General features: G+C 40.7%; 1 protein-coding gene and 1 non-coding gene across 3 annotated transcripts in view; both read right to left on the minus strand.

Annotated features, from left to right (window-relative positions):
- MAML2 (mastermind like transcriptional coactivator 2) overlaps nucleotides 1-25,702 on the minus strand; it is a 347,944-nt gene that overhangs the window by 12,372 nt on the left and 309,870 nt on the right. Inside the window, exon 3 of one of the 2 annotated variants that reach the window (XM_025928559.2) lies at nucleotides 515-718. The exons of the other annotated variant lie outside the window; for it this stretch is intronic. Coding sequence (XP_025784344.1) covers nucleotides 515-718 — 204 coding nt within the window. The remainder of the gene's footprint in view (nucleotides 1-514; nucleotides 719-25,702) is intronic. 2 annotated transcript variants of the gene reach the window in all.
- On the minus strand, nucleotides 4,932-5,061 carry LOC112866237 (small nucleolar RNA SNORA11). The gene has a single exon (XR_003224092.1). It is a non-coding gene; the product is annotated as a small nucleolar RNA SNORA11 (small nucleolar RNA).

Below are 25,702 nucleotides of genomic sequence, written 5' to 3' on the forward strand. Positions count from 1 at the left end.
TTTAAGGCCACTTAGGTATGGTGGAAGTTGGGAATATATATTCCATTCTGAGATGCTTTATGTTGGAAGCCAAATCTTAAGGTCTGAAACTCCATGCTGGCTTTCACAACTGTTTTTGAAACGCTTCTATCTCTAAAATCAGTTGGGATTCGAGCTGATTCAAGTTCTGTCCACTACTTCTGCCCCTCAGGGCAGTAGCACAAGAATGATTCCTTTTGCCTGATTCAAATACCCACGGTGGTAGTTCTTAACATTCCTGGGCTGGGCAGGGCTAGTGAGGTGGGGTGCCCTGCGTTTCAACTGTCCAGCAGCTGGTAAATCAAGTTTTGTTTTGTTTTTTTCCCCCATAGCACTTCAACTTCTGTATAGAATTAGCCTTTATTATAGCCAGGACACCCTTGTTGCTATCACCGAAGTAGGCACAGAGAAAAGGGCAGTAAATAGAAATGGGCAACAACGAATTCCCTGTTAGGCCCATAGGTACGTGCAGGAAGAAATTAGGAGAAAGTTTTACCGCATCAACCAGCATCTGCTGCTGGAGGAGAAGTTGCTGTTTCTGCTCCATGATCTGCCTCTGTAGAGTCTGTTTCTTTCCCATCAATTGCTGATTCAACAGTGATTGCTGGGAGTTCATGTAACCACTTCCGGTGTTTGGATTTGAGCAGGGGTTGGGACTTGGACTGGGGCCTATGCTCTGGCCTACCACAGAGTGTTGATCCTAAAGAAGAGAAGGGGGATGGGGGAAGCTACTGTGAATTAGAAGAAACAAAAATGTAGCACAAAGATCATAAGCTTAGATTCCAAACATTTTTCATCTTGTTAAGATCAAACATGGTTAAATGGGTTGGGGATCAGAGAATTGCTTTCTAAATGCAAGAGAAATAAATGCATATTACGGCAACCAAAGCAGCAGGGTTAATGACATTAGGGCACTGGAAAAGCTCCCATACGACTCTAATGGTGGACGCTCCACATTCCAGAAGGCGTTTATGGAACCTCAAAGAAAACTACCATAAAAACATATGGCAAACCTCTCAATTGCTCAGGAACAAACACATCATAAAGTAACAAGTTCTTCCTTTTCCTTAAAGTTAGCACATATCATTGCTGATCCTGCAACGAAAATTATGTTTCAATTCATAGGTTCAAAACTTGAATAAACCATTTTGGTCAGAAGGGGCCCCACTCTTTATGACAAGGCAGGAAGACCTGTGAGTTTCTGTTTTACAAACACTCCGAAGAGCATAGAAGGGACCTGCCCTTACAGAGACTTGTTAATTTTGCACCCTGGTAAGTAAGCCAGGAATTTCAGTGTATCAGTCAGTAAAAGAACACCCAACCAGCCGACAATGAGAAAGTATTAATTAAAAATTCAACATTGTATATTAGTAATATTGGGTATTGGTGAACTGCCATTCTAACTCAAGGTCTCTACCAATCTTTAGGCACTGACAAAGTCAGGGCCTTGCAGGGCAGAGAGCTAAACCTGGTCAAATGTTTTCATGAACTCCCGATGATGTGTTCAGGCTGAGCTGTATACTGGTGGAGTTACAAGGACTCTTCCCACCTTGAAGAATGTGTCCAAGTAAGGAGGAAATTACATGCTTACATGTAAAAATACAAGAAAGCACAGAATCGAGTCTTAGATATGATACAAGAATAAGTCAAAGGTCCTCACACTTTGATGGTATTCACTGGGGAAACAGATGCTCTGGCCTTGCTCCAGAAACTGTGAGGCTACAAATCAGGTACCTGGCCAGGTAATTCTAATACTCGTTGATCCAGGAAATGCTCTTTGAGGAACAGTGGATTATGAGAGCAATAAAACCCAACGTTCATTCTCCAACTGGGCTGTCGGAAGTTACGAGAGATTGAAAAGATAAAGCAACTCTCGTGATGCCTGATGAGTAGTCCACACACTCCATTTGTGGAAAGTGTCTTCCCTTTTACCTCCCTCTTTTTCTTTAGTTATCTACTGAACTAAAAACAAAAACAAAAGCCACCAGCCCACAGCCTGGGGATGTAGAAAACTTGGCCTCGCTTTAGTAATCCCTGGGGCTACAGAGCTTGCCCACCTCTTCAAAAGCAAAGCGATACGAAATAATCTTAAAGATGACCATGCACTGAGCCTTATTATAAGCCAGGCACTGTGCTGAGTGTGCTACGTGATTTATCTCATTGAATCCTCCCAAGGAAACAATGAGCAAGAGCTAGTTTTATCGTCCCAGTTCTGCAGATGAGAAACCTGAGCGCAGAGATCACACAGCTGCGAGTAGTTGAGGAAGATTTGAAGCCAGGTGTGTCTGAGTCCGGAACTCTCTTTCTCAGTCACTATACCAATTGTCTTTCAGCTAAGATGAGCAGTGTTGAAGAAGAAGGTGCTTATACTTCAAAACTTTGCAAACCCACCTGTCCATGTAGCAAGTGTTTATTGAACACCCCCTGCACCCTCAATCAGGCACGTGGAAGGCAGTGTGTTGGACAGAAGGGCAGGGCTGTTGGGTCTGGGAGAGGGGCAGTCCTCCTCACCAGTTAACTAAAAATAAGGGGAGCCATCTCGGAGGTAGGCACATCCTCTGTGCAAAAAACCATCCTCTAACACGTCTGCACACAATGCCCAGTCCTCTCAAAGTTAAACCCCTCTTGGCTCTTGGGGGAAAAAGTTCAACCCACATGTCCTACAAGCCACTAGGGATGTGGGTCTGGAGACTAGCGCAGAGGGTCATTACCACAATGCTAGTAGATGAAGATCTGTGGGTTGAGGGCTCTCGGAGGGCAGGTGGAAAAGGAAGTATCTGGAGGACTGAGTGTTGAATTGTTGGCCCACCCACACTACTGAGAGGGAAGCAGAGCCCGTGACAGGGAGAAAAAGGTGGGGTCAGAGAAAGATGACAAGAAGTGATGCCAGAGGAAATCAAGGTGAGAGAGAATATAGTGGAGACAGTGGTTGGCCCTCCACTCTCCACTGTCAACCAGAATCGAAATCATCTGCTCTTTTCTATAATAATGTGAAGTTTAGTGCAAGCTTTTGGGCTTAAAAAAAAAAAAAACACCCGGTTGACAAACATGCAAAGAAAAATTCAATGCATTTTTCTTCTCAGCCTTCTTTGCATGGCCACACAGTGCTCCAGATCATGAGCTCCGCAGATGAGCCTGCTGCAATTCATTTCCCCGTTCTGGCACTTATTAGCTGTGTGATCTGGGAGAAGTTAATTTGCCTCCACTAGCCTCAATTTCCTTGTCTGGAAAGTGGGCACAATAACAGTGCCCACTTCCTAGGGTCCCTGTGAGAATTAGAGGAAATAATACAAGGCCAATAATACCGAGCACAGAGTCAGCACTTCATAAGCAGCAGCTGCTTATAATTGTTAGCATTATTTCAACACACGGGAGCTGTCATCTTGTTTGTTTGTTTGTTTGTTGTGAAGCAAGGAAGTCAGGCCTTGCAGATTGCAGGAAGTTGTTCTGCATCGACTCTTCCAGAAATGCAGAGGTCATCTACATCGTCGAGATGGAGCTACGGACAGACTCAGGGAACGACTTTTATCCTTCTACCTGGTGATGTCAGAAGAGGAACCGAGTGCTATTCTCCGATGGAAGGTCTTTTGGAGGGTGCTTCCTTCATCTGGGTTAGGGCCTTGGCCCGGGGCCCTGACACTTGGCTTTTCTCCGTGCTGGTTTTTATTTCTTACCATCCAATTATTTATTAATAGCGCAGCCAATATACATGCACTAATTACTGTGCCTTCATTTCTTCCATCATAAATTAGAAGTAATGACACTAACGGCAGAAAATGAAACCAGACGAAATTAGAACAGTCCGAGGCACTTAGGAGGTACTTTATTAAATTGAGTGATTAGTACTTTTCTTATTTACTTACTTATTGTTTTGTATAGGCCAGAGATGTTTTAGACACAATTATCTTTGTGATGGAGCTTGTGCCGTAAGCGTACTTGGATTGCGGATGGAGGGTGTTTAGCTCCCATCTTGGTTTAGTTTAGTTTAGCTTTTTTTTTTTTTTTCATTTTGCAACTTGAACACTGATACCCAAAACATGAAAACGCGACAAAAGCAGGAAGGGCAAAGACAGCTTCGCCTTGCATGCCATCTTGGATGGGCAGGGAGAAGCTGCCTAGAGAGCTGTGTTAAGAGGGGCTCCGTGGAGGCGCTCTGGCATGGTGAGCTGTTCTGCCGCGGATCGTCAGCATTGTGGGATCCGGCAGAAGTTGGCACTCGCTCTCGCAGCATTTCTGGTCTGGATGGTGGAGCTGGTGCTGTCCCCATCATTGGTGCCACTGCTGACGCCAGCTCTCCAAGTGCCTCCCCTGTTGGCACGGGTGCTGTTCAGAAGGCACCGCTTGGATCTGGCTCAGGGATCAGTAAAACCTTGCTCCTTGTCCCAGGTCAGGGGCTCCCCCTGTATGTCGTCCTGGCTCCACCTTCTGATCAGAGCCTCCTCCCTGATGCTCTCTGGGTGCTCCTCTGGGCCCTGGCAGGTTCCTCGGCCATATCCACACCCATCGTCGTGAACCTGTCATCCACGGCCTTCGAGAACCGAGCCTTCTGTTCCTGGGGGTCTTGGTTCTGGTTCTGGGTGATGAGTCTCTGCACCCTCATCTTGCTGGTCTCGTGGTGCGCTCTCAGGCCACAGAGGAGTTCATCCTCCGGTCAGCTGCTATTGGGGGCCTTGTATTTCAGGTACCTCCGTGCAAGAGGAAGGTAAACGTTTGCCAACCTGGGGCTGCACCAGCGGTTCCCAGGGGGCCCCTTCCTAGCCCTGATGCTGCAGCTCGGGTCCTGTGGGAGGGTTGCTCTCCAGCCCCTGCCTACTCTCATGCTCACTCTCAGAGTTTCTGCCCCCGGGATTGAGGCCTACAAAGCCTTAGGCTGCCTGTCCTGCCCAGAGCCACATGGAGGTGCAGGGTGGGACACGTGTAGGGTATCTGTTCATAGGAAGGCCACACATTTTGTGCCCCTTGTCATAATGAACCCAGATTGCTGTTGGGTGTGTTATAAACAGCGGAGCCATTTCTGCAGGCCCCCTGCTCTGAGCACACCCTGTGCTCCCATCATATTTGAAACATAAATTGGCCCTTGCGCTTCTCCATGGGCCACAGTCCCCACTATTTCTTATTTTATTGTATCTGCCCATTTTCCTCATTTTTGAATTTTTGTTAATGTTTATTTATTTTTGAGAAAGAGAGAGAGAGAGAGAGAGAGAGAGAGAGAGACAGAGTGCAAGCAGGGGAGCAGCAGAGAGAGAGGGAGACACAGAATCCAAAGCAGGCTCCAGGCTCCGAGCTGTCAGCACAGAGCCTGATGTGGGGCTCGAACTCACGAGCCATGAGATCATGACCTGAGCCGAAGTTGGATGCTCAACCGACTCAGCCACCCAGGCACCCCCCATTTTCCTCATTTCTTTAATTTTTTTTTTCAACGTTTATTTATTTTTGGGACAGAGAGAGACAGAGCATGAACGGGGGAGGGGCAGAGAGAGAGGGAGACACAGAATCGGAAACAGGCTCCAGGCTCCGAGCCATCAGCCCAGAGCCTGACGCGGGGCTCGAACTCACGGACCGCGAGATCGTGACCTGGCTGAAGTCGGACGCTTAACCGACTGCGCCACCCAGGCGCCCCTCCTCATTTCTATTACTTGCCTGGCTCATGTAGGCATTTGAGACTCAGATCTCTGGCTTATAGTTTATCTGGGAATCTAAGGTGCACACACTACGTACCCCATGAACCTCAAATTTCCTACAGCCATCAGGTGTATGACTTCCATCAAGTGGTATGATACCCACGAGTGCTTCAAGATTAAATTCCAGACCTTCCAGTGCCTAGTCTAGTCACCTATGCAGCCATCCGTCCATGAGGGAATCTGATACATTTTACTGACTACCGCCTGTATGCTAGGCAGTTTTCTATTTTCTAGACATTAAAAAATTATTTAGAAAGGGGACAAATGCAGAGAAAGAGGTGGGCAGAGTGCTTAGTGTTGGCAAAATTAGCGAACTTCAAAATAAGTTCCAGTGAAATCTGGAAAACTAGCCCCTTCTAAGATTCAGAAAAGATCTGCATACCAAGAAAATGTAACTATGTTCCCTCCTCTAATCAAACAGATGGACTGTGCTAAATTTAGTTTCATTCCTTTACAATACCAAAGGATATAAAAATAAGAGATAAGCTCTCTTTTGGAATTTTGTAAAAGATTTTGAAGCCTCATAGCTTCTGGCCTACAGGCTTTACCATGTACTCTACCCTACACATTCCTTCAGTTCATGATTGAAGTAATATTTGGCTGCTGCTACATTCTTTTGCCCTTATGTTAGCGAGGAAACACGAAACACCTCCTTACACAGGCTTGCTGTCATTGCCAAGATGTTGTGCAAACTTTAGTACACATAATATTTTGAAAGAAAAATATGCTCTGATGCGTCGGCTTTGATTTCCAGATTCGGCCTCGCTCTTTGCCTTACATTCATTCCCGTAGAGCTTGGCCTAATAGAAATCAATCTGTTTCTATCTCAACACTCATTTTATCCTTAAGAGCTTGTGAACTTGTGAAGGCCATGGTAAAAATGGCACACCCTCAGCCTATCGATGAAAAGTGTGTGTGTGTGTGTGTGTGTGCACACGCGCGTGTGGTTGTGAATGAATTAGGCCACTTCCATTGATGTCATCTTTTATATGACAGAAAACCCAGTTTCCTAGAGAAACTGGTGTTCAAGGTTGATTTAACAGCAAACAATAGCCACGTGATTGGTTCAAATCCTGAATTTGAATGATCTTTCATTTTGTGTCTGTGTGTTTTCTGTTTCTAGGTTAGTATTTGATGCTAACTGACAAATTAGGCTTCTGATCCTATCCTCCTGGGATTTAATATACATGTACATTGAATATGCACTTAAAGTTTTTCACATCTGTGTGTGTGTGTGTGTGTGTTTAAGAGTTTAAAGTCCTGTTATAGTATTAGTTAAGCCACTGAATTAGAGTGTTGAGATATGGTTAAAGCTTCTTGATCCTTCTTTTCATCTAGCGTAGGACTGCCAGGCCAATAAAAGCATATCCGTATTCTTTTAATAAAGTTCTCCCAATAATTAAGCTATATCTTTAGAATTGTTATCTTCGTTCTTCAATGATTCATTTATTCAGCAATTATTTGTTCAGCATCTACTATGTATCATGCATTCTTCTATGCCTTGGAGATCAAAGTCCATGTAGCCTACTTGAAAAACCTTGCAGCTCATCTATACTTTCAAGCTGGACTACTGATGGAAAATTTACCTTCCAGAATGGTCTCAAGGATGTTAGAAAACCATTGGTAAATCAGGTGTGTGATGATGAAACCAGTTTGTCATGCCAAAGGCAATCCAAACATATGAAGTTGATTTACATTCATAGGAAGCTGGAAGCATGTTTTAACGGGAAAATATGGTAAAAGAATGCTTTCCCAAACGTGTTACTTTGTTGACTTAGTATCATGTCCATGAATTACTACAGGAAGCACTAACTCAACAAGGAGGTAAACTATGTCTACAAGACCTGGTAGAAAATTAAGGAGATACTTGAACTCTTGTAAATGGGCACCCCTTTCCTTAAGGGGCAAATGACTTGTTCTTCCTGCTATTAACTCTATTTCTCTCAAAGCTAGGTTGAGGTCCTTTTGAAAAAATGTCCAAATTAAAAAAATTAGAAATAAATTCCACTTTTCCATCCATAACTGCTCTTTCACCAAAACCTCTTCTTTAATATTTCAGGGATAAAAATGTAAAGACACTGTATGAAACCAATCTTGTAAATCTTAGTAACCAACATCAAGAGGATAGGCATGGCCACTGGGTCTTACTTTGATAAAATGTCTTCGTAAGTCATGCTTAACACGTGAGAGATCTTTCTAAAAGATGTTAATAAAAATGCTGTGATTACCTCTTTCTTTCATTTAATACAATGCAAAGTCTCTGTCAAGCAGGATTGATTTCAGCAAAAGGTAGAACAGTGTCCACCTAGACACATCCTAAAGCAGCAAACAAAAATATCCCTGGTTTCATTGAAATATGTTGAAATACTAAGACTCATTGAATTCAGCCATTTTTACTGTTAATGCGCTGAACAGTGCGACATGGTAAGTTTCACAAAGCAAGCAAAGTTACCAGGCAGGTATTGTTCTTTTAATATTAAAAGGAAAAAAAAAAAAACCAACACTCTAAAAAATATTTGTCTTCTTCTGGGCATCTGGGTAAAATGGCTCTCTGTTTTTCTGAACTTATTTTGGAAGGGGACATATAATGATTTTTTCCCCCCACAAAAATGAAGTAATGTAAGTTACTTGGGATCCATGAGAGTATTTTGGCGTGGGATGACTGCCCTTTCTTTTTCTTGGCTTCCAGAGCTAGGCATCTGCAATTTGCAAAACAAATTCAAGATAAAGTACCCAGCTGGGCAAGTTTGTACAGTAGATCTCATAAACGGGTTTGCTATTCAATCAATCTTTCTCCCCACCCCCCTTCTCTCTTGCCCTCTTCTTTCCCTGTCTCAATGAACTAACTGCTCAACTGTTCTTCCAGGCTATTCATCTTCTGAACTGTCTACTTATGAAGCCATTTATTTATCTCTATGCCTGAGAAACAAGTTGCCTTAACCATTTCAGATTCCCTGCAAGCTGGCAGCCCCACTAAGTTATTTACTTGGGGCACAGATAGTGAGCTGGCTCTGTGTGGCTAAAATAATTGAATAGTTCTGACACAACAACAATGACCACAAAACAATTACCAGGAAATCGTCCAGGAAACAACTTCCAAACCCAAAGACTGAAGGGATAAAACACTCTTGTCTTCAGGCTGCCGGTCTTCTATTTGAAGGGTCAGAAAACTATGGCAAGACTGGTCAAACACAGCTTGCCACCTTTTTTGGTAAATACGATTCTATTGGAACATAGCCATGCACATGCATTTGTATATTGTTTGTGGCTGCTTTCACACTACAACAGAGCTAAAGAGTTGTGATGGAGATCTATGGTGCACAAAGCCTAAAATATTTACTATCTGGCCCTTAATGGAAAAAGTTTGCTGACCCTTGCACTATTTGGCTGTACTGGCCAAGGAATGCTAAGTACTTTGGTCTTTTATATTAAATTGATAAAATGCCTGAAACAAAGTGCCCAGCAATCCTTGGAAAGAACTGGCAAGTCGGCAGTGAGAAATATCTATCATGACGTCTGTTCACAATTGCCCTCCATTCCAGCCACGATTACAAACTGTGGGAACTGAAAAGGAACTTACAGATCTTTCATCCGACTTCATTTTACAGATGAAGACGTTGCCCGGAAAGGTTAAGGAATTGACTTGCATGAGGTCACAGACCTCACTAAAAGATGAAGAACACATATCCCAATCCAGGAAAACATTAAGGAGGGATGCATGGAACAAAATGTATCTGCTTAGGAGAACCTTAGCTTGTCTGATAGGAGTGGCTTGTTGGGGGCACCTGGGTGGCTCAGTTGGTTCGGTGTCTGACTCTCGATTTCGGCTCAGGTCATGATTTCATGGGTTCATGAGTTCGGGCCCCATGTCCTGAAGCATGGTCCCTGCTGGGGATTCTCTGTCTCTGTCTGTCTGTCTGTCTGTCTCTCCATTCCCTGTTTGCATGCCTGTGTGCGCATGCTTGCCCTCTCTCTCACACAATAAATAAATAAACCTTAAAAAAAAAAAAAAAAAGAACTAGCTTGTGGGGGTTGGGGGCGGGGTAGGGCAAATGTTGCAAGGTGGAGTATGCAAACACAGAAGATTGTATCTGAGTTAGTATTTTTCTTTGTCCTTTGCAAATACGAATAGTAGCTGCTTTCTCTTTCTAGTTAATAGGGCATTTTTCTTCACTTGCTCAGAACCTTCCCACTTACCCTGCGGGGAAACCCTGATCATATGTTTATAATCTGTTTGGTTCAAATGATTAGAATGAATTTTGTGGTCACTGTAGAGTTCATCCTTCAGATGTTACCCAATTTTCAAGTCACCAGGACACTGCATCTATTCTAAGCCTCTGGGGTGGACACTTATTATGGGTTGGCACAGAAGACCAGTTCCATGAGCGAGGAAGCAGCATTTAGGTGGGAGAGTGGCCAGGAACAAAACGTCAGTGGGTCAGGGTGGAGTGGGAAGAGTTTGGTAACTCAGGGGAAGGAATGAGAAATTTTTCTTAAAAGAGAAACTCTTTAACTTTAGAAGGGCTCTTTGTGGCGGACCTGAAATTTCTGCTCTGTAAGTTAGCTTTTAGCTTTTTATCCCTAGAGCAGTGGTTTCAAGCTCTTCTTTGGATAACAGTGCCTTTTGAGGGGTTCACAAAGCTATGGATTCTGCCTCTCTTTTCTTACCCCCAAGTACACATACAACTAACAATTGTGTCTACATTTTCAGGGAGTTTACAAATTTTCTAAACATCCACAGACCATCCGTTGACCTCACGTTGAGAACTCCACCTCCTACCCCTCAAAGGTTAGTGTTGATGAGAGTAACGAAATGATTTTCCACTTGGATACATTCTCTACACTGCACCCCCAGCCTAAAGCCATCTATGGTTCCTCTCAGCCTTTGGAATCAAGTCCTTGCTCCTGAGTGTGGCACAGAAGGCCCTCCATGATCTGGTCTCTGCTCAACACATGCTTTCTTCACTTTCTACTCTAGTGATATTAAACTACTTGCAATTCTTCAAACCCACAGAGCTCCTTCTCCTCTCCACACTTTCGCATATGCTCACAACATCTCTGCCGGGAGCCCTCTTCCCCTGCTCCTCCCTACCAAGGGATCACTCTTTTTTCTTTGCTCAGTTCAGATGTCAAGTTTTCAGGAAGTCTCCTCCGGCCTCCCAGTGCTGTTCAGTGCCTGCCCCTCTTTTGTGCTTCCATAACAGTTGGTACTGGCTCATAGGAGGGCATTTTTCACTCTGTACCACAACTGCTTGTTTGCTTATATCTACCTCCCAATAGAAGTGTTTAGAAGGCTCGGATGTTCGCCATGTTTTTCCCAGTATGCAGCAGACCTTCCATACATGTCTGTGGGTTTTGGGGGAATAAATAAATACATACATAAATGAAGAATCCATGTGAAGCAGAAAATGGGGACAGAACCTCCTGCCATAAGGCACATGGGATAAAAATGTTAGCTCTTTTCAAAGGCACCTGGAAAGCCAACATAGGAGAGGGAGGCAAAGGCTGAGCAGCACTGGTAAGTCCAGTGTTGCATTTATAAGTGCACCACTTTAGAAGGACCCACAGCATAAAGAATATTTTAGGAAGGAAAGAGCTAGTGGTGAGGGATGGTGGAGAACATGATGATGATGATGATGGTAGTGGTGGTGATGGTGATGGGTAGTAGATACGTTGGAAGGCAAGAAGAAGGCACACCGGTGGAGAATAATTTCTACCAATAGTTACCATCTTTGAAAGCTATGTACCAGGCTATGTGTTGAGGGTTTGACATTTATTATCTCATTTAATCTCCTCAATAATTCTGTTTTAATTGTAATTCCCATTTTATTTATTTGAAGTTTATTTATTTATTTTGAGAGAGGGGGAGAGAGCAAGCACGAGCAGGTGAGAGGCAGAGAAAGAGGGAGAAAGAGAATACTAAGCAGGCTCCTTGTGCTGTTAGTGCAGAGCCTGACACAGGCTCGATCTCACAAATCGTGCGATTATGACCTGAGCCGAAATCAAGAGTCAGATGCTTAACCTACTGAGCCACCCGGGTGCCCCTATGATTCCCATTTGATAGATTAAGAAATCTCTCTCTCTCTCTCTCTTTATTTTACACATATGCCTTTAAAATGCAAAGAACCTTAAAGGCTTCATAAAATAAGGTTATTGGCAAAATATATTAAAAATATCCTTCTGTTCTAAAAGCAATTGGAGTGGGTAGGCAGCAATAGTGAAAAGTGGATTCTGGGATCAGACAGAGCTGGGTTCAAATCCCACCTCTGCTTTTTTCCAACTTGTATGGGAGTAATAATATTTATCTCAATATTACCCCAATAAATGGCAAAAAGTTAAGTGAGGTGAGTAGTATAGTATAGTAGTATCCGGTATGGAATAGACATGAAATAAATGTTAATGTCTCCTTTTAAGTAAATTTGATGTTTATTGAATCATCATTGTATCAAAGACACACATATTAAGGTACTGGACTAAACAGAATATAATTTCTGATCATCACATAGTGAGGACAGCGTGATGTTTATAATAATACTAGCAATAAACCAACAAGCAACAATGATCAGTGTTAAGTCACTTAGCTAAGCATTTCACCACTGCCTCTACCAATTACAACAAGATTAGGGGATTGTGTTTAAGGGTAACTGTACCCTTGTTGAGTTTATTCTATAAATTGTGTTGATACTAATCCCTTCTTCTTCTCCCTTCTCCCTTAGGCTTATAAATCCTCTCTACAAAAACTTTCATTTCAAAGGACACACATTAGGAACTGCTTTTTTAAAAAATTTTTAATGTTTGTTTATTTTTGAGAGAGAGAGAGAGAGGGTGTAAGCAGGGGAGGGGCAAAGAGAGAGGGAGACAGAATCTGAAGCAGGCTCCAGGCTCCGAGCTGTCAGCCCAGAGCCCAATGCGGGGCTCGAACCCACAGACCTTGAGATCATGACCTGAGCTGAAGTCAGATGCTTAGCCGACTGAGCCACCCAGGCGCCCCAGGAACCAGTTTTATACCCTAAAAGTGTGCTATTCCTCTAGAAGCGCTTGGTTTGGGATGAGATAAATATCAACATTTTCTGTTCTCCTTGAAAGTGAAGGCAATCCAGTAAAGAAGTAGTAATGGAGAAGGAAGAAGGGGTAGAGGACACTACAGTTCAAAAGGAAGGAAATACTTCTTTTTTTTTTATTATTTATTTTTGGGACAGAGAGAGACAGAGCATGAACGGGGGAGGGGCAGAGAGAGAGGGAGACACAGAATCGGAAACAGCCTCCAGGCTCTGAGCCATCAGCCCAGAGCCCGACGCGGGGCTCGAACTCACGGACCGCGAGATCGTGACCTGGCTGAAGTCGGACGCTTAACCGACTGCGCCACCCAGGCGCCCCGAGGAAGGAAATACTTCTTAAGGGGCTGGTTCTTAAATCAAAAGGATGTCCAAATTATATATGAAACAAATCTTGATTTTTTTTTTTATCTAAGAGAGAGAGAGACAGACAGACAGACAGAGAGAATCTTAAGCAGGCTCTCCACTCAGCGTGGAGCCTGAGGTGGGGCTCGATCCCAGCTGACCCTGGGATCATGACCTGAGCTGAAATCGATAGTCAGACACTCAACTGACTGAACCACCCAGGTGCCCCAACAAATCTGGAATTTTTAAAAACCGATTTCCAGAGGTTGCTTCTAACACTTGGGAAGTAATGCCAGATTTTTCCTTTGGAAATAATAAAAAAAAAAAATGTAGAATTTTGACTCTGGAATTTCTTTAATGAAAATTGTATAGACTGCTTTTAGCTTCTTATCTCTTTAAGATTGAGAAATGAGGAATCTAAGAAAATCCTCACATATTTTATGTGGTATCTCATGACAAAATACTGTAATGATGAAAAATGTAAGCTTTGTAGTCAAAATGCCTAGGCTTAAATATTTCCTCCATGACTTATTAATTGTTCTTAAGCAAGTTATAAAAATCTCTAGGTCTCAGTTTCTTCTCTGTTGAGGGGCAAATAATACTGCCTTACTTATACAATTGCTGTATGGCTTAAATAAGATTAGGTAAAATATGTGGCAGTCTTTGGCTCACAGGAAGTATACAAAAACAGGTAGCATTTATTTTAAACTATGGTTTTCCTTGACAGTTTTTACTTATTCTTACTTATACACATTGACATTATTTCATTGATTCTTGTACGAATCTGGTTCATGTGACCTGTGAACCTTGTTAATTTCGTTTTTTTTTTTTTTCCTACGTTTATTTATTTCTGGGACAGAGAGAGACAGAGCATGAACGGGGGAGGGGCAGAGAGAGAGGGAGACACAGAATCAGAAGAACCTTGTTAATTTCGTAGCCTTCTCTTTTCACCTCTCTAGGCCTTACTTTCTCCAATGTTAAGATATGGAAATTAGATTATAATCTCTAAATTCCATTCCAGTGCTAGAATTGTTGAAATTCCATTTTTATTGAATCAAGCTAACAATAAATACCACTGTAATGAAATAATTCAATTTCTCTTTTTTTCCATTGAGTCTAGAATGCAACTTAACAGCACAACTTGCAGCGGTTTTATCACTATAATGTACAAATACTAGATTGACGCAGTTGGGGGTGAGGAGCAGGAAATCACACTGGTTATTTTCTTCTGAAGTGACTGAGGTAAATGCACTGAAGCTTGGGAATGGGAACGTTGAGAAAATTCAAACTCAATTCTGCATCCGTTCAGATACTTCAGTGTGCAAGGCATAATGTAGAACTATACAGGTTTAATAGTGTTGGACTTTTCTGATTGATTCTGGAAAAAGTCTGGTTTTCCCCCCTGATTCTGTAAGAAAAAAATCTACAAATTATTTTGCTAGAGGTGATTTTTATATCCATCTGTGCTAAAATATATAAAACATATTGACCTATAAAGTAGCCCACATATTCTTGACATATCTCCTTTTAAGAGAAATGAGAGAATATCTTGGTTATTGCAGGTTATCTAATAAACATAGAAATCTAGATGCACTGACACAGCACAGTGACTGTGGTCAATATCTTCAAATGTGTCCATCTACTCTAATGTAACATGATTAGCTATTTTCGAATGTATTATTATAATGACCACAAAGGACGTTTAAAAAGGAGCCATCTGTTCTCTGTTAAATGTAGCCCTGAAGTCTCCCTTGAATTAGCAAAGCAAGCCACTAAATACTTCAGTGGGACTTCAAAAAAGCTGAGTTCTCCCTAAGAATCACTAAGGGATGAACTTCAAAAGATTAGAGGTTTCACTTGGATCAATTCCCAGAAAATCAGGTTATTTACCAAATCTTATTTATGCAAACTATACAAACACATTTTGATCTGCAGAGTACCAAAATAATGTTTTAGAAAAATGATAACCTTAAGTGAAAAAGTCTACCGTGGAAAAGAATGGGGAAAGTCAACTTTCTTTGGTCTGATTATCTGTCTGTCTACATTCATCAAATCAGCTGTACAAGTATTACCAGATCTGCTGTTTCTTTATGTTTATAAATTCAGAGAGAAATTACCAAAAAGTTTTATTAATTCTGTTGAGTAATAAGATTAGGGATGTCTTACATGCACACACACACACACACACACACCCCGTATTTTAGCTTCTCTGTTTGGATTACAAAATGGTGGAGATTATTAAATTATTTTTAGACATCAACCAATTTTAAGACATTTTTTTTTCATCTATAAAGATTTCTAGTATAAGTTTGGGTTCATAAGCTAACTCTTTACATTAATTCATCTGAATAGAGAATTCAGAATAAGGCAGGTCTATCTTGGCAGTGTCCAACATAGGTGACTGGTATTGCTTGAATTCTAATCGCATCTTGTATTTATCTCCGTTATAGGATCTATCAATTATTTATTTACATGTATGTTTTCTCTTACTAGGCTGTTATTACTTCAAGAACACGGACTTTTTTATTCATCTGTGCATTTCCACCAGCACACATAAGCCTGACCTAAAGTAGACACCTAAATAAATAATAACTTGACAATCAGATAAGCTTAATTTATAACATGATTTGTAATTATTTAGGTGTTCCTAAGAAAGTAACATATATATGAAAAGCTTCCAGTGAAATAACAAGTATTAATATAAAATATCATATAAAATGCCTCCTCTGAGAATATTATTACTTGTTAATTCAAGACACTATATGAGTCTTTTTGCTTATAATTAATACCTTCAACTTAAATTTAGCATGTACAGTGTTCTGTGAACTTTTTTTTCTTAGCAATTTGGGTAGCTTGATTGTATTGGATTCTGTTACTTGTAACTGGAAACAGATCCTTGATTTGAACATAACTGTCCAGTGATTTTAAAATTGGGTAAACATTTGTGGCTTACGTTCCTAACGGCTGATCAGGAGAGAATGCATGAAGGGAGACTGATATGTCGTACAGTCACCAGTGTTTACATCGTTTTGTGTTTTCCAGCTCCATGTGGTACTTTTTAAAAGGGTATATACATCTGGGACTGCTACAGCTCTTCGGCTGCCGGCTGGATCCAAATAAACAGTTCATTTAGCATATATCTGAGCATTTCCGGATATTTAAATCAAAACTGTGACTAAATTTGAGCCAATCTGGAATCGCTTTATAATTTAAAAATATTGTTATTTGGCCATCTAGAGGAGAAAAAAAAAAACCTATAAAAATAATTTTTAAAATTTCTAGCCTGTTCATAAACTTAACAGAACTTGGCCCAAGTATGCGAAATGTCACAATATTGGATATCATGGAAACTTAAAACCTGTCAGCTATCTTCTTTGCCTACAGTATTAGCAAACAATTGGCTTGAGAATGTTACTTAACTGAACAAATTAGCCGAATCAAGCAGTTGTTTTTGGTAAGGCACAGCGTGATTATCTTTTCTAAGGACCCGATTTACCTGATAGATCTTTAGTTGAAGCTCACCATATTTATCTAATCCTTGCCAGGTCTTAATTTCAGTTTTCTCCTTACAGACACAGCTGCATTGACACCACTTGGATTCTAGTATCATTTTTCAAAGTTGCTTTTTTCAAGGTATTGGGCAAACATTAGTATTCCATTTTAGAAAGGTGATGAAATTGATCAATATGTTGAGGGTTAATCAAGCTAAAGTATTTTGGCCTCTTTAGAAACCAAGTAACATTGTTAGATGTAATGTTAATGTACAACTGACCAGTTATGGAGACTGCATAAAAGGAGACAATTCAGTTCCTTTAAAAAAAATACATATCCCACTTGATGTTGAAGATGCTGTCTTCATGTATGGCAGTCCTTCTATATCCTAGTGCTACAACTTTTCCATTACTTCTCAATTAAATCTGAACAATTTTCTCACACTTTTTTTTTTTACTCTACCAGAATCATTTCTATTTTGGCAGGTGGGTTCATGGTTTTCTCCTAGGTAATATACCATTCATTCACATACCCTGCTATATAGCTCTCCATACTAAGAAGATATTAATCTTTGGATTTCACCTGTCTTTGGTTATAAAAGAAAGTGAGATGGTCACTGCTTTTAGGAAGAAAAGCAATACATTTAGATAATATAGCTTATTTTAGTAATTTAATCATACTTATTACTTACAGAGATCAAAGAGAGGCTATTTATGTGGGGTCAGTAACTTTCAGTCAAGTTAACATCAGTGGAACTAACTTGTGTGCTTACTACTACACTGGTATTTTGAGGGTAGAAGAAAACAGGGGCATTGATATATTGATATATGATCCCTTCACTTCTTAGGGAAGCCATGAAAAGTATGGTAATTTACCTGTAAGTATCTATTATAGTAAAGGAAGGCTGTTGTGTTTCTGTTTAAATGCAAATAATTCACAGTGTTGTATAGAGAGTGATTTATTTCTATGTGTTTTTCCCCTAGGATTTTAGGCTAGCCACTAGAAATACTGTCCAAGGACATCTATTCAAGGCTCTACCTCACAGAATGGTCGAGTATTCCTTAACGTTTATATCTGTGGTCAAGGATAGAAAAACAATCAGGCCTACCAGGATTTATAAAGCATGGCTTATTGAATGATATTCCTTAGAGGGCTGTAGTTCCATGAACTGAATGGGGAACAATTTGTAGCACGGGAGATGATCTACTTACTGCAAACTGTAATACGTCTTAAATGACCAAACCAGCTATAATTATCATTATCATTGTAAACCTCCTGATTTCTGTCTTAATTTAGGATATTTCCTCATTGTAACTTCAGCGGATAAATACTATGGTCAGAGAACATTTACATTTTCTATCTTTAATCTTTAATATCTGGATACGTATATAAATGTTGAGGTGAGACTACGAAAATGGAAATGTTTATAGGTTATATACTCACCATTTTGTCAAGCAAACTGGATTTCTCTTTAGAGGTTTTTTTTTTCAACGTTTATTTATTTATTTATTTATTTATTTATTTATTTATTTTTTTTGGGACAGAGAGAGACAGAGCATGAACGGGGGAGGGGCAGAGAGAGAGGGAGACACAGAATCAGAAACAGGCTCCAGGCTCTGAGCCATCAGCCCAGAGCCTGACGCGGGGCTCAAACTCACGGACCTCGAGATCATGACCTGGCTGAAGTCGGACGCTTAACCGACTGCGCCACCCAGGCGCCCTTCTCTTTAGAGATTTAAATAAAAACTGGTTTGGGGGCGCCTGGGTGACTCAGTCGGTTAAGCGTCCGATTCTTGATTTCAACTCGGGTCATGATCTCACAGTTCATGAGTTCCAGGCCCATATCGGGCTCCCTGCTGACAGCACGGAACTTGCTTGGGATTCTCTCTCCCTTCCTCTCTCTCTGTCCCTCTTCTGCTCATGCTCTCTCTCTCAAAATAAATAAATAAAACTTAAAAAAATCGAATAAAAACAGGTTTTCCTATTTGGGAGGATTTAGAGCGAACCTCCTGAGAGATACAGGGGCAGACCAACAGGCCTTTCCCAAGCCGCTGCCTACCTTTCCATGTGGGGGACACTCTGGAGAGGCAGCTCCCTGGGTCGTATAGGATCATTTCTGATATCAACAGAACATTCAGTTACCTGCAGACTATGTAGGAACACAGGATGCTGGCAGAGGCCACGTTTTAGATTGCTAGAGGTCTAACGATCCCTTCTCAACTTCCCTGATTATACTGTGGATGAGTTAGGAGGACCAGGGGGAAAGAGAGGGAAGGACACATAATATTTTGAACCAGTTACATAAGATACAAACTAGGAGAAAAGTGGTTTCATGCAGATATCAAAAAAACCATAGCAGGCTTTATTTGTTAGAGAGAAATACTTGTGGCTAGAAATATATTTGGCTAGTAGGAATAATCTGACATTATCACCAACAGTTTTAGTTATTCCCTATCTTCTAGTACTTCCACAGAAGGATGTATTTTAGAAGTAATTTCATGATAATGATCCAACGATGTTTATAAGAACTTTAGAGTTTTTTTTTTAAGGTCATATCAACCCAGAAGAATCATTTTTTTTACATTTAAAAATAGTATTTTTTCCCGCCTTTAAAATGTCCCATTGATCTTTTTATAGCAGTAAAATACAGATACAAAAATGGTTACGCAAAAGTCCAGAAGCTAACTAGTCAACGACAGAATAAATGGGATTTTGTTTTTCTTAGCCTTTAGAAAAACGCCAACACATACTTCAGCCTCTCACATGATTTGGTGGTTAAGGATTTGGTTTGCAAAGCACAATTCAATATTTTATTTATAGAAGGCAAAAAAAAAATGGTAACAACTTTACATTTTGATTTCTGCATATCTGTGTTTGCCAAAAAGAAAAGGTGTCTATGTGTCTGAGTGTGTGTGTGTGTGTGTGTGGTTGGGAAAGAGTCTTCCTCCCATTACTTCATAAAATCTCCTTCTATCTATTTCTTTCATTGTCAAAGTTCCTCAAAATTATTTTGCTGAAATCTTGTATGCCGAGATTCAGCCGAGCCAAACTCTTGGATATCTGTTGTCTATTTTTGGGCTGGAGTAACTAACATTCAGTAAACAGAATGTCCAGAGCCTCTTCTTAAAGCACCACTAGCAGGCACTGTTAGAGCATTTTCATTCAGTTTATTCGGCTTGGGCAGACCGGGAACAGCGGCTTACACCAACTGAGGATCACTGAACACAATCTCATAGCAACAGACACCAAAACAGTCCCTCATTACAAGCCTTGTCCGACAATCAAGTCTTTAACGAGAACAAAGGTTGACAGTGATTAATCATTAAGCAGTTCCTTGTTCCTAGATGCACGTGTTCTCAGCAGCCTCCTGCAGAGGCAGTCTGGCATATTTCCTGTCTCTGTGCTCCACTGTGCCATGTCTGAAGGGACACCCAGGCAGCCTTCTCACTATTTTAATTTCAAATGCTACAAACATCTACAGAGTTTCTATGTGCACATGTCTTGACTTTTATTCTGAGCCTGGCAGACTCTGAATGGATATAGGCAGAGAGAACAAAATAAGCCGTTAGCTCCACATCTGCTTACTAGATTATGTTCAAAGACAGTATAAGAAATTGATTAAACACTGTTTTCTGGACTAAACCTTTGAAATGTTTGTTTCCTTCAGCAATGCAATATGTTGATACAATTTAGTTGCGCAGCATACATAAGATACCTTCCCTACTGTTTCTACATAAAAATAGCTTCTATGTTGGCAAAGCACCATGCTTTAAAAAGCAGTAAAAAAATTTTCAGAAATCCTCTTTCAAATAATTCTGTTTCACAAAGCAGCAGCTTTGTAATGTTAACTGACATGGTCATCATTTTACTCAATACTCTCTTTTGTTGTGTGTTTTAATTACTTGACAAGGTACAATTTATCTAAGCTGGTTATGCAATGGTATATGTATTGCTATTAATAGACTGACTTGAAGTTCTATTTTTTTCCTCTTTTAACATAAAATATCACTGATGAAAACTACGTTACCTATGAATTAGGAGGTCAGGTGAAGAAGGAAGAGTAGCCATGAGACAGAAGTTTCTAGGAGGTGAGAGGCAAGGGTTAATGGAAACAATGTCAACAAAATTACCACAGGAATCCAGTTATATTAACAGCAAATATATTGTTTTTCAATAACAAACATCACATATAACATAAAAACAAAATGGGATAGTCTTAAGGATTCTTTATACCTATCAATTTCTCTTTTCAAACCAGTCAGAATTCACTAATGGCCGGTCTCCAGTGGTTTGAGTAGAAGATTTTAACTAGTATGTCTACAAAATAAAAACTAAAGCACGAAATTCAATCAAAAATATGAAATATGCAATTCTCCCAGTGCATCTGGCATGTTGTAGTATATAAATATGGTATTTTATTTTACAGTTGTAATTTTTTTTTACCTGAGTTATATTCAACTCACTAAGGAAAGGAAAATGACAATGACATTCCACAAACAAAAAGACCACCTTATTATTGGTAGCTGAGCTCTTCACCCAAATGTATGTGACAGGGATGACATAATGGTTGTTGACTCATGTTAAGATCAAAGCAGCCTATTAGGACACCCCATTCAGAAAATGAACATCTTTTAACCGGAGCCTCCTGGGATCAACATTTAAAACTAACAACAGTGAACTCTGAACTGTGAAGGAAAGCAGTGATGGACCAGAGGAGGAAAACTTTCAGGATTTGAGATTTTCTTAGGCTACATTCTTATAAACCAACCCATCTGAATACTTTAACTTAATTTAACTTATGATAATCTACTCTGGCTATATATTTCTCTGGAGTTAGGGTAAATTGTCTTCACCTCACACAAATCACTTTGAAAACACAATATTGGGCTTCAACTGGTTTGCTTAGCTTCAATCTTATTCCAGTTAGAAGCTAAGCTTGTAACATTTGGGGGCTTATGTCAAAATCTTGGGGGAAATGCCTAAATCGATTACAAATTAAGGGACTCTAAAACTGTGTAGACGGCATGGAATATTAGAGCAATTTTTAAATCATGGGGTATGAAAATTTCAAAGAAATTCCAATAAATTCCAATATATGCTTATTTGAGTCACTATCCATAAATAACGATAATAGATAACATGTATTGGGAACTCACTATGTGTCAGTCCCTTTAGTGGACACTGTATGCACTATCGCATCTCATAACCGTAACCACCTTCTGTGATAGCCCTATTAGTATTCCCATTTTACAGTTGAGAGAACTGATATTTAGAGATGGTAAATAATTCATTGAGAGAGTAAGCAATGGAGACAAAACTCTAATTCAGGCAGTCTGACTTCAGAGCCATGCTATAATAGTAGTATAATAAATAAAAGAAAACTCACTCAGCCAGAGTCTTTGTTATAAAGCAGTGGTAAACATATACTATCGGCGCATAATATGGAAATATGAAGCAATGTGGTGTAGCGCAGCAAGTGTACAATCTGGAGATAAAGGGCCTGTATTTGATATCGAGTAATAGGCCATCAAGTTGCTTCGTTTTTCTGAACGCCAGTTTCCTCATTTGCAAAAGTAGTGTGATGCCCAATTCCCACTGTAGTATGTGAGATATTATATGTAAAAAGAATTTTGTAAACGCTGTACTCCAGTTGGGTAAAATAAAAGCATGAAGCTGCAGACATATTTTCCATTAAGCCAATCCAATAAATGTGGAAGAACAAGAACAATAAAATGAAAGTGTTAAGAAGGCAAAAAAAAAAAAAAAAGCCAATTTTATGGAAGCATATTAGCTACGACCGTTGTATGTCAAAATGTGTAGAAGATACCTTATACTACAGAAAAGACATAAACCAAAGTGAACTGAAAAAGAAGTTAATTTTCTGCAGGGATTATGGCATCGTTGTTAGGAATTTTGCACTTGCCCAGTTTAAAACCTGGGCAAGTTACTCAAGTCTTAAGATCTCTGTTTTTCTCATTAGTGAGATGGAGATCATGTATGTAGGGATTAAAGGAGATAATGCGTATGAAGTTCTTCATATTAACAAGGCTTAGTTAATACCGGTGTCTAGTATAATTATTATTTAACTTTTGTCATTACAGTTTAAAAGAAAGAATATATTTTCAGAAGAGGTCTACACAGAGATGACATTTCAGAGTCTTATGGAAGGAAGTCAAGGAAGGCAGTGCCTAGGGAACACACATAAACCCGGCATTTGGGGCTGCCTTTAAGTACATCATCAGGTTGATTCTAAAGTCCTTTTGCTTAAAAGTTAATTTTACTGAAACTGACTGGCCCCAAGGTTCAGCTCTTATCAGGACTTCAGATTGGGTCTCTGTCTATGTGGATAGACTTAGTTTCATTCAGTGAAATGCTGTAGTTGAACTTGTTACCTGAGTCTGAGATGCTGTCTGACTCATCACACAGATGCGACCTACTCTAATTGGAGGGGCAGGGACACAGTTCCTGTTGGGAGGGGACAGAGAGAGAGAATGAAGGAGAGGGGGGAGGAAGACTAGGGAAGGGCACTGGAGATCAGAGCCATTCTGACCACCTTGTTCCTCTCAGGGGCAGGAAGCTGTCTGGTGACCAGATTATCAAATTTCCACCTGTACCACATCCAGCACCCTTGGGAGACATGACATCCCTCCACTGCACCTTTTACACCTGATGCCTGTGATGTTTTGAAACTCTCCCTACTCAAGTTTGAAGAGAGCATGTACCATCATATCCGACAGAGATGATCAGATTCTAGGAGGAACACTAATTGTGGGGATGTAAATAATTATCATAATATTTTACAAGGGCTTTTAGAAATAAGTAGAGGGTTCCTTGTGTCCATTTAGATACGGATACCCAGAATGCCCTTCAAGGTGCATTTGCACGGAAATATGGGCTTTAGGAACGTGAAGAAAAGGGTAGATACACTATATACACTGTTAGTATGGTGAAAAAGAAGAAAAGACTAAACTTTGATTTAGAATGCTTTCCAATTAGAACACAGAAGGGAAGAACAGAGCCAAAAATTCTATGGAAAAGATTTGTTTAAAATAGCTAAAAAAAGGGGGGGAGGGTGGAGTGGGGTAGGGTGGGGAAGAACCAGTCAAAACATTTCCAGTTGTCCTTTCTTGTGATACATGGGAACTATATAAAATTTTCAATTTGTGAAAACAATACTAAGCTGTAGTAATTTTTTTCTTTTTCTTTTTGTTCTCTCTCTCTCTCTCTCTCTCTTTTTTTTTTTTTTTTTTTTTTTTAGGGAGAGAGAGAGAGATTACACATATGAGCGGTAGAGGGGCAGAGAGAGAATCTTAAGCAGGTTCCACACCCAGCGCAGTCACTAATTCAGGGTTCAGTCCCACAACCCTGAGATCAGGATCTGAGCTCAAAGCAAAAGTCAGATGCTCAATCGACTGAGCCACCCCAGTGCCCCTAAGCTATAGGAATTTTTAAAATAACTTAGTAAGATGAAATATATGAGAAATAACCAGTAATGACAATAATAATAGTAATAATAATAAACATATATGGAGGGCTTGCTAAATATGAAGCATATCACTAAACAGTCTAAAGCCATTACCCTGCTTCATATTCATAATAGTCTTTTAAGGAGTATTTCACTATCTCTCCCCACCCCAATTCATAGACGAGGAAAATGAGGCTTTTAGAGAAGTCAACTAAATTATACAATATCCCTCAGTTAGCAAATGGTAAATTGAAATCCATTTAATGGACAGGTATGCCTTGGTTTATGTGATCCCTGGTCTGAAAACTTGCACGTAGATAAAATCTTAAAAAATTGAACCACTCTGAAAATATGAGAATGGATTTCCCTTTCCTTTCTTTCTTTCCTCCCTCCCTCCCTCCCTCCCTCCCTCCCTCCCTCCCTCCCTCTCCTCCTTCCTTCCTTCCAAGAAATATATTTTAAGTTCCTGCTGTGCCATATACTGGGGTTGTGGCGGTAAATAAAACAGAGTCCTGGTCTTCATGAAGCAGACATTTCAGTGTAGAAAGATAATAAACATATGAACAAATACTATATTATATAATGCTAAGTGTTATAAAGAAAGAGAAAGCAGGGTTGGGGCATAGGCTACCCTGGAGGTTTGGGTTGGGAGGGATTAGGGTGATCAGAGAAGACCTCCGGGAGGAGATGACATTTGACATTTGAAGTGAAGGGATAGCTGAAGGAATGCCTGAAGTCTTGAGATGGGAGCATGTTTGGCATGTCCGAAGCAGACTGACGTGGCTGGTGCAGGCGAGGGAAGATGGGGGTGGCGGTGGGGCTTGAAGGGGTGGGTTGATCCTGGAGAGCCTTGTTTGCAATTGGCATAACTTAACTTTTACTTTGAGTGGTATGGAAAGACAGCAGAGGATTCTGAGCAGAGAGGTGACATGATCTGATTTCCATTTAAAAAAAAAATTTTTTTTTCAACGTTTTTTATTTATTTTTGGGACAGAGAGAGACAGAGCATGAACGGGGGAGGGGCAGAGAGAGAGGGAGACACAGAATCGGAAACAGGCTCCAGGCTCTGAGCCATCAGCCCAGAGCCTGACGCGGGGCTGGAACTCACAGACCGGACCGCGAGATCGTGACCTGGCTGAAGTCGGACGCCCAACCGACTGCGCCACCCAGGCGCCCCCTGATTTACATTTTAAAGATCATTCCATTAGCTGTGTTTGTGTGGGGAAGGAAAGCAGTAGGCATCGTTCAGGGGAGAGACAGTGGTGTGGACCAGAGTGGTGGCAGTGGAAAGTGGCTGGATTTCAGACAGGCTCAGAGGCAGAGCCAAGAAAGTTAATCAATGGACAATGTGGAGTGAGAGAGAAAGAAAGGCATCAAGGGCAACTGTAAGGTTTTTGGTCTGAGCAAAGGGAAGTACAGCATTATCATTTTCTGACATGGGGAAGACTGTGAAACACAGTTTTGCTTTGTTTTTGGAGAGGACAGGAGAGAGGGAGTTGGAAGTAAAGAATTTCACTTGGGGGGCGCCTGGGTGGCGCAGTCGGTTAAACGTCCGACTTCAGCCAGGTCACGATCTCGCGGTCCGTGAGTTCGAGCCCCGCGTCAGGCATCTGGGCTGATGGCTCGGAGCCTGGAGCCTGTTTCCG

The sequence above is a fragment of the Puma concolor genome, chromosome D1 (genome assembly GCF_028749965.1).
Source record: "Puma concolor isolate L17-30 chromosome D1, mPumCon1.1.hap2, whole genome shotgun sequence".
Lineage (NCBI taxonomy): Eukaryota > Metazoa > Chordata > Mammalia > Carnivora > Felidae > Puma > Puma concolor.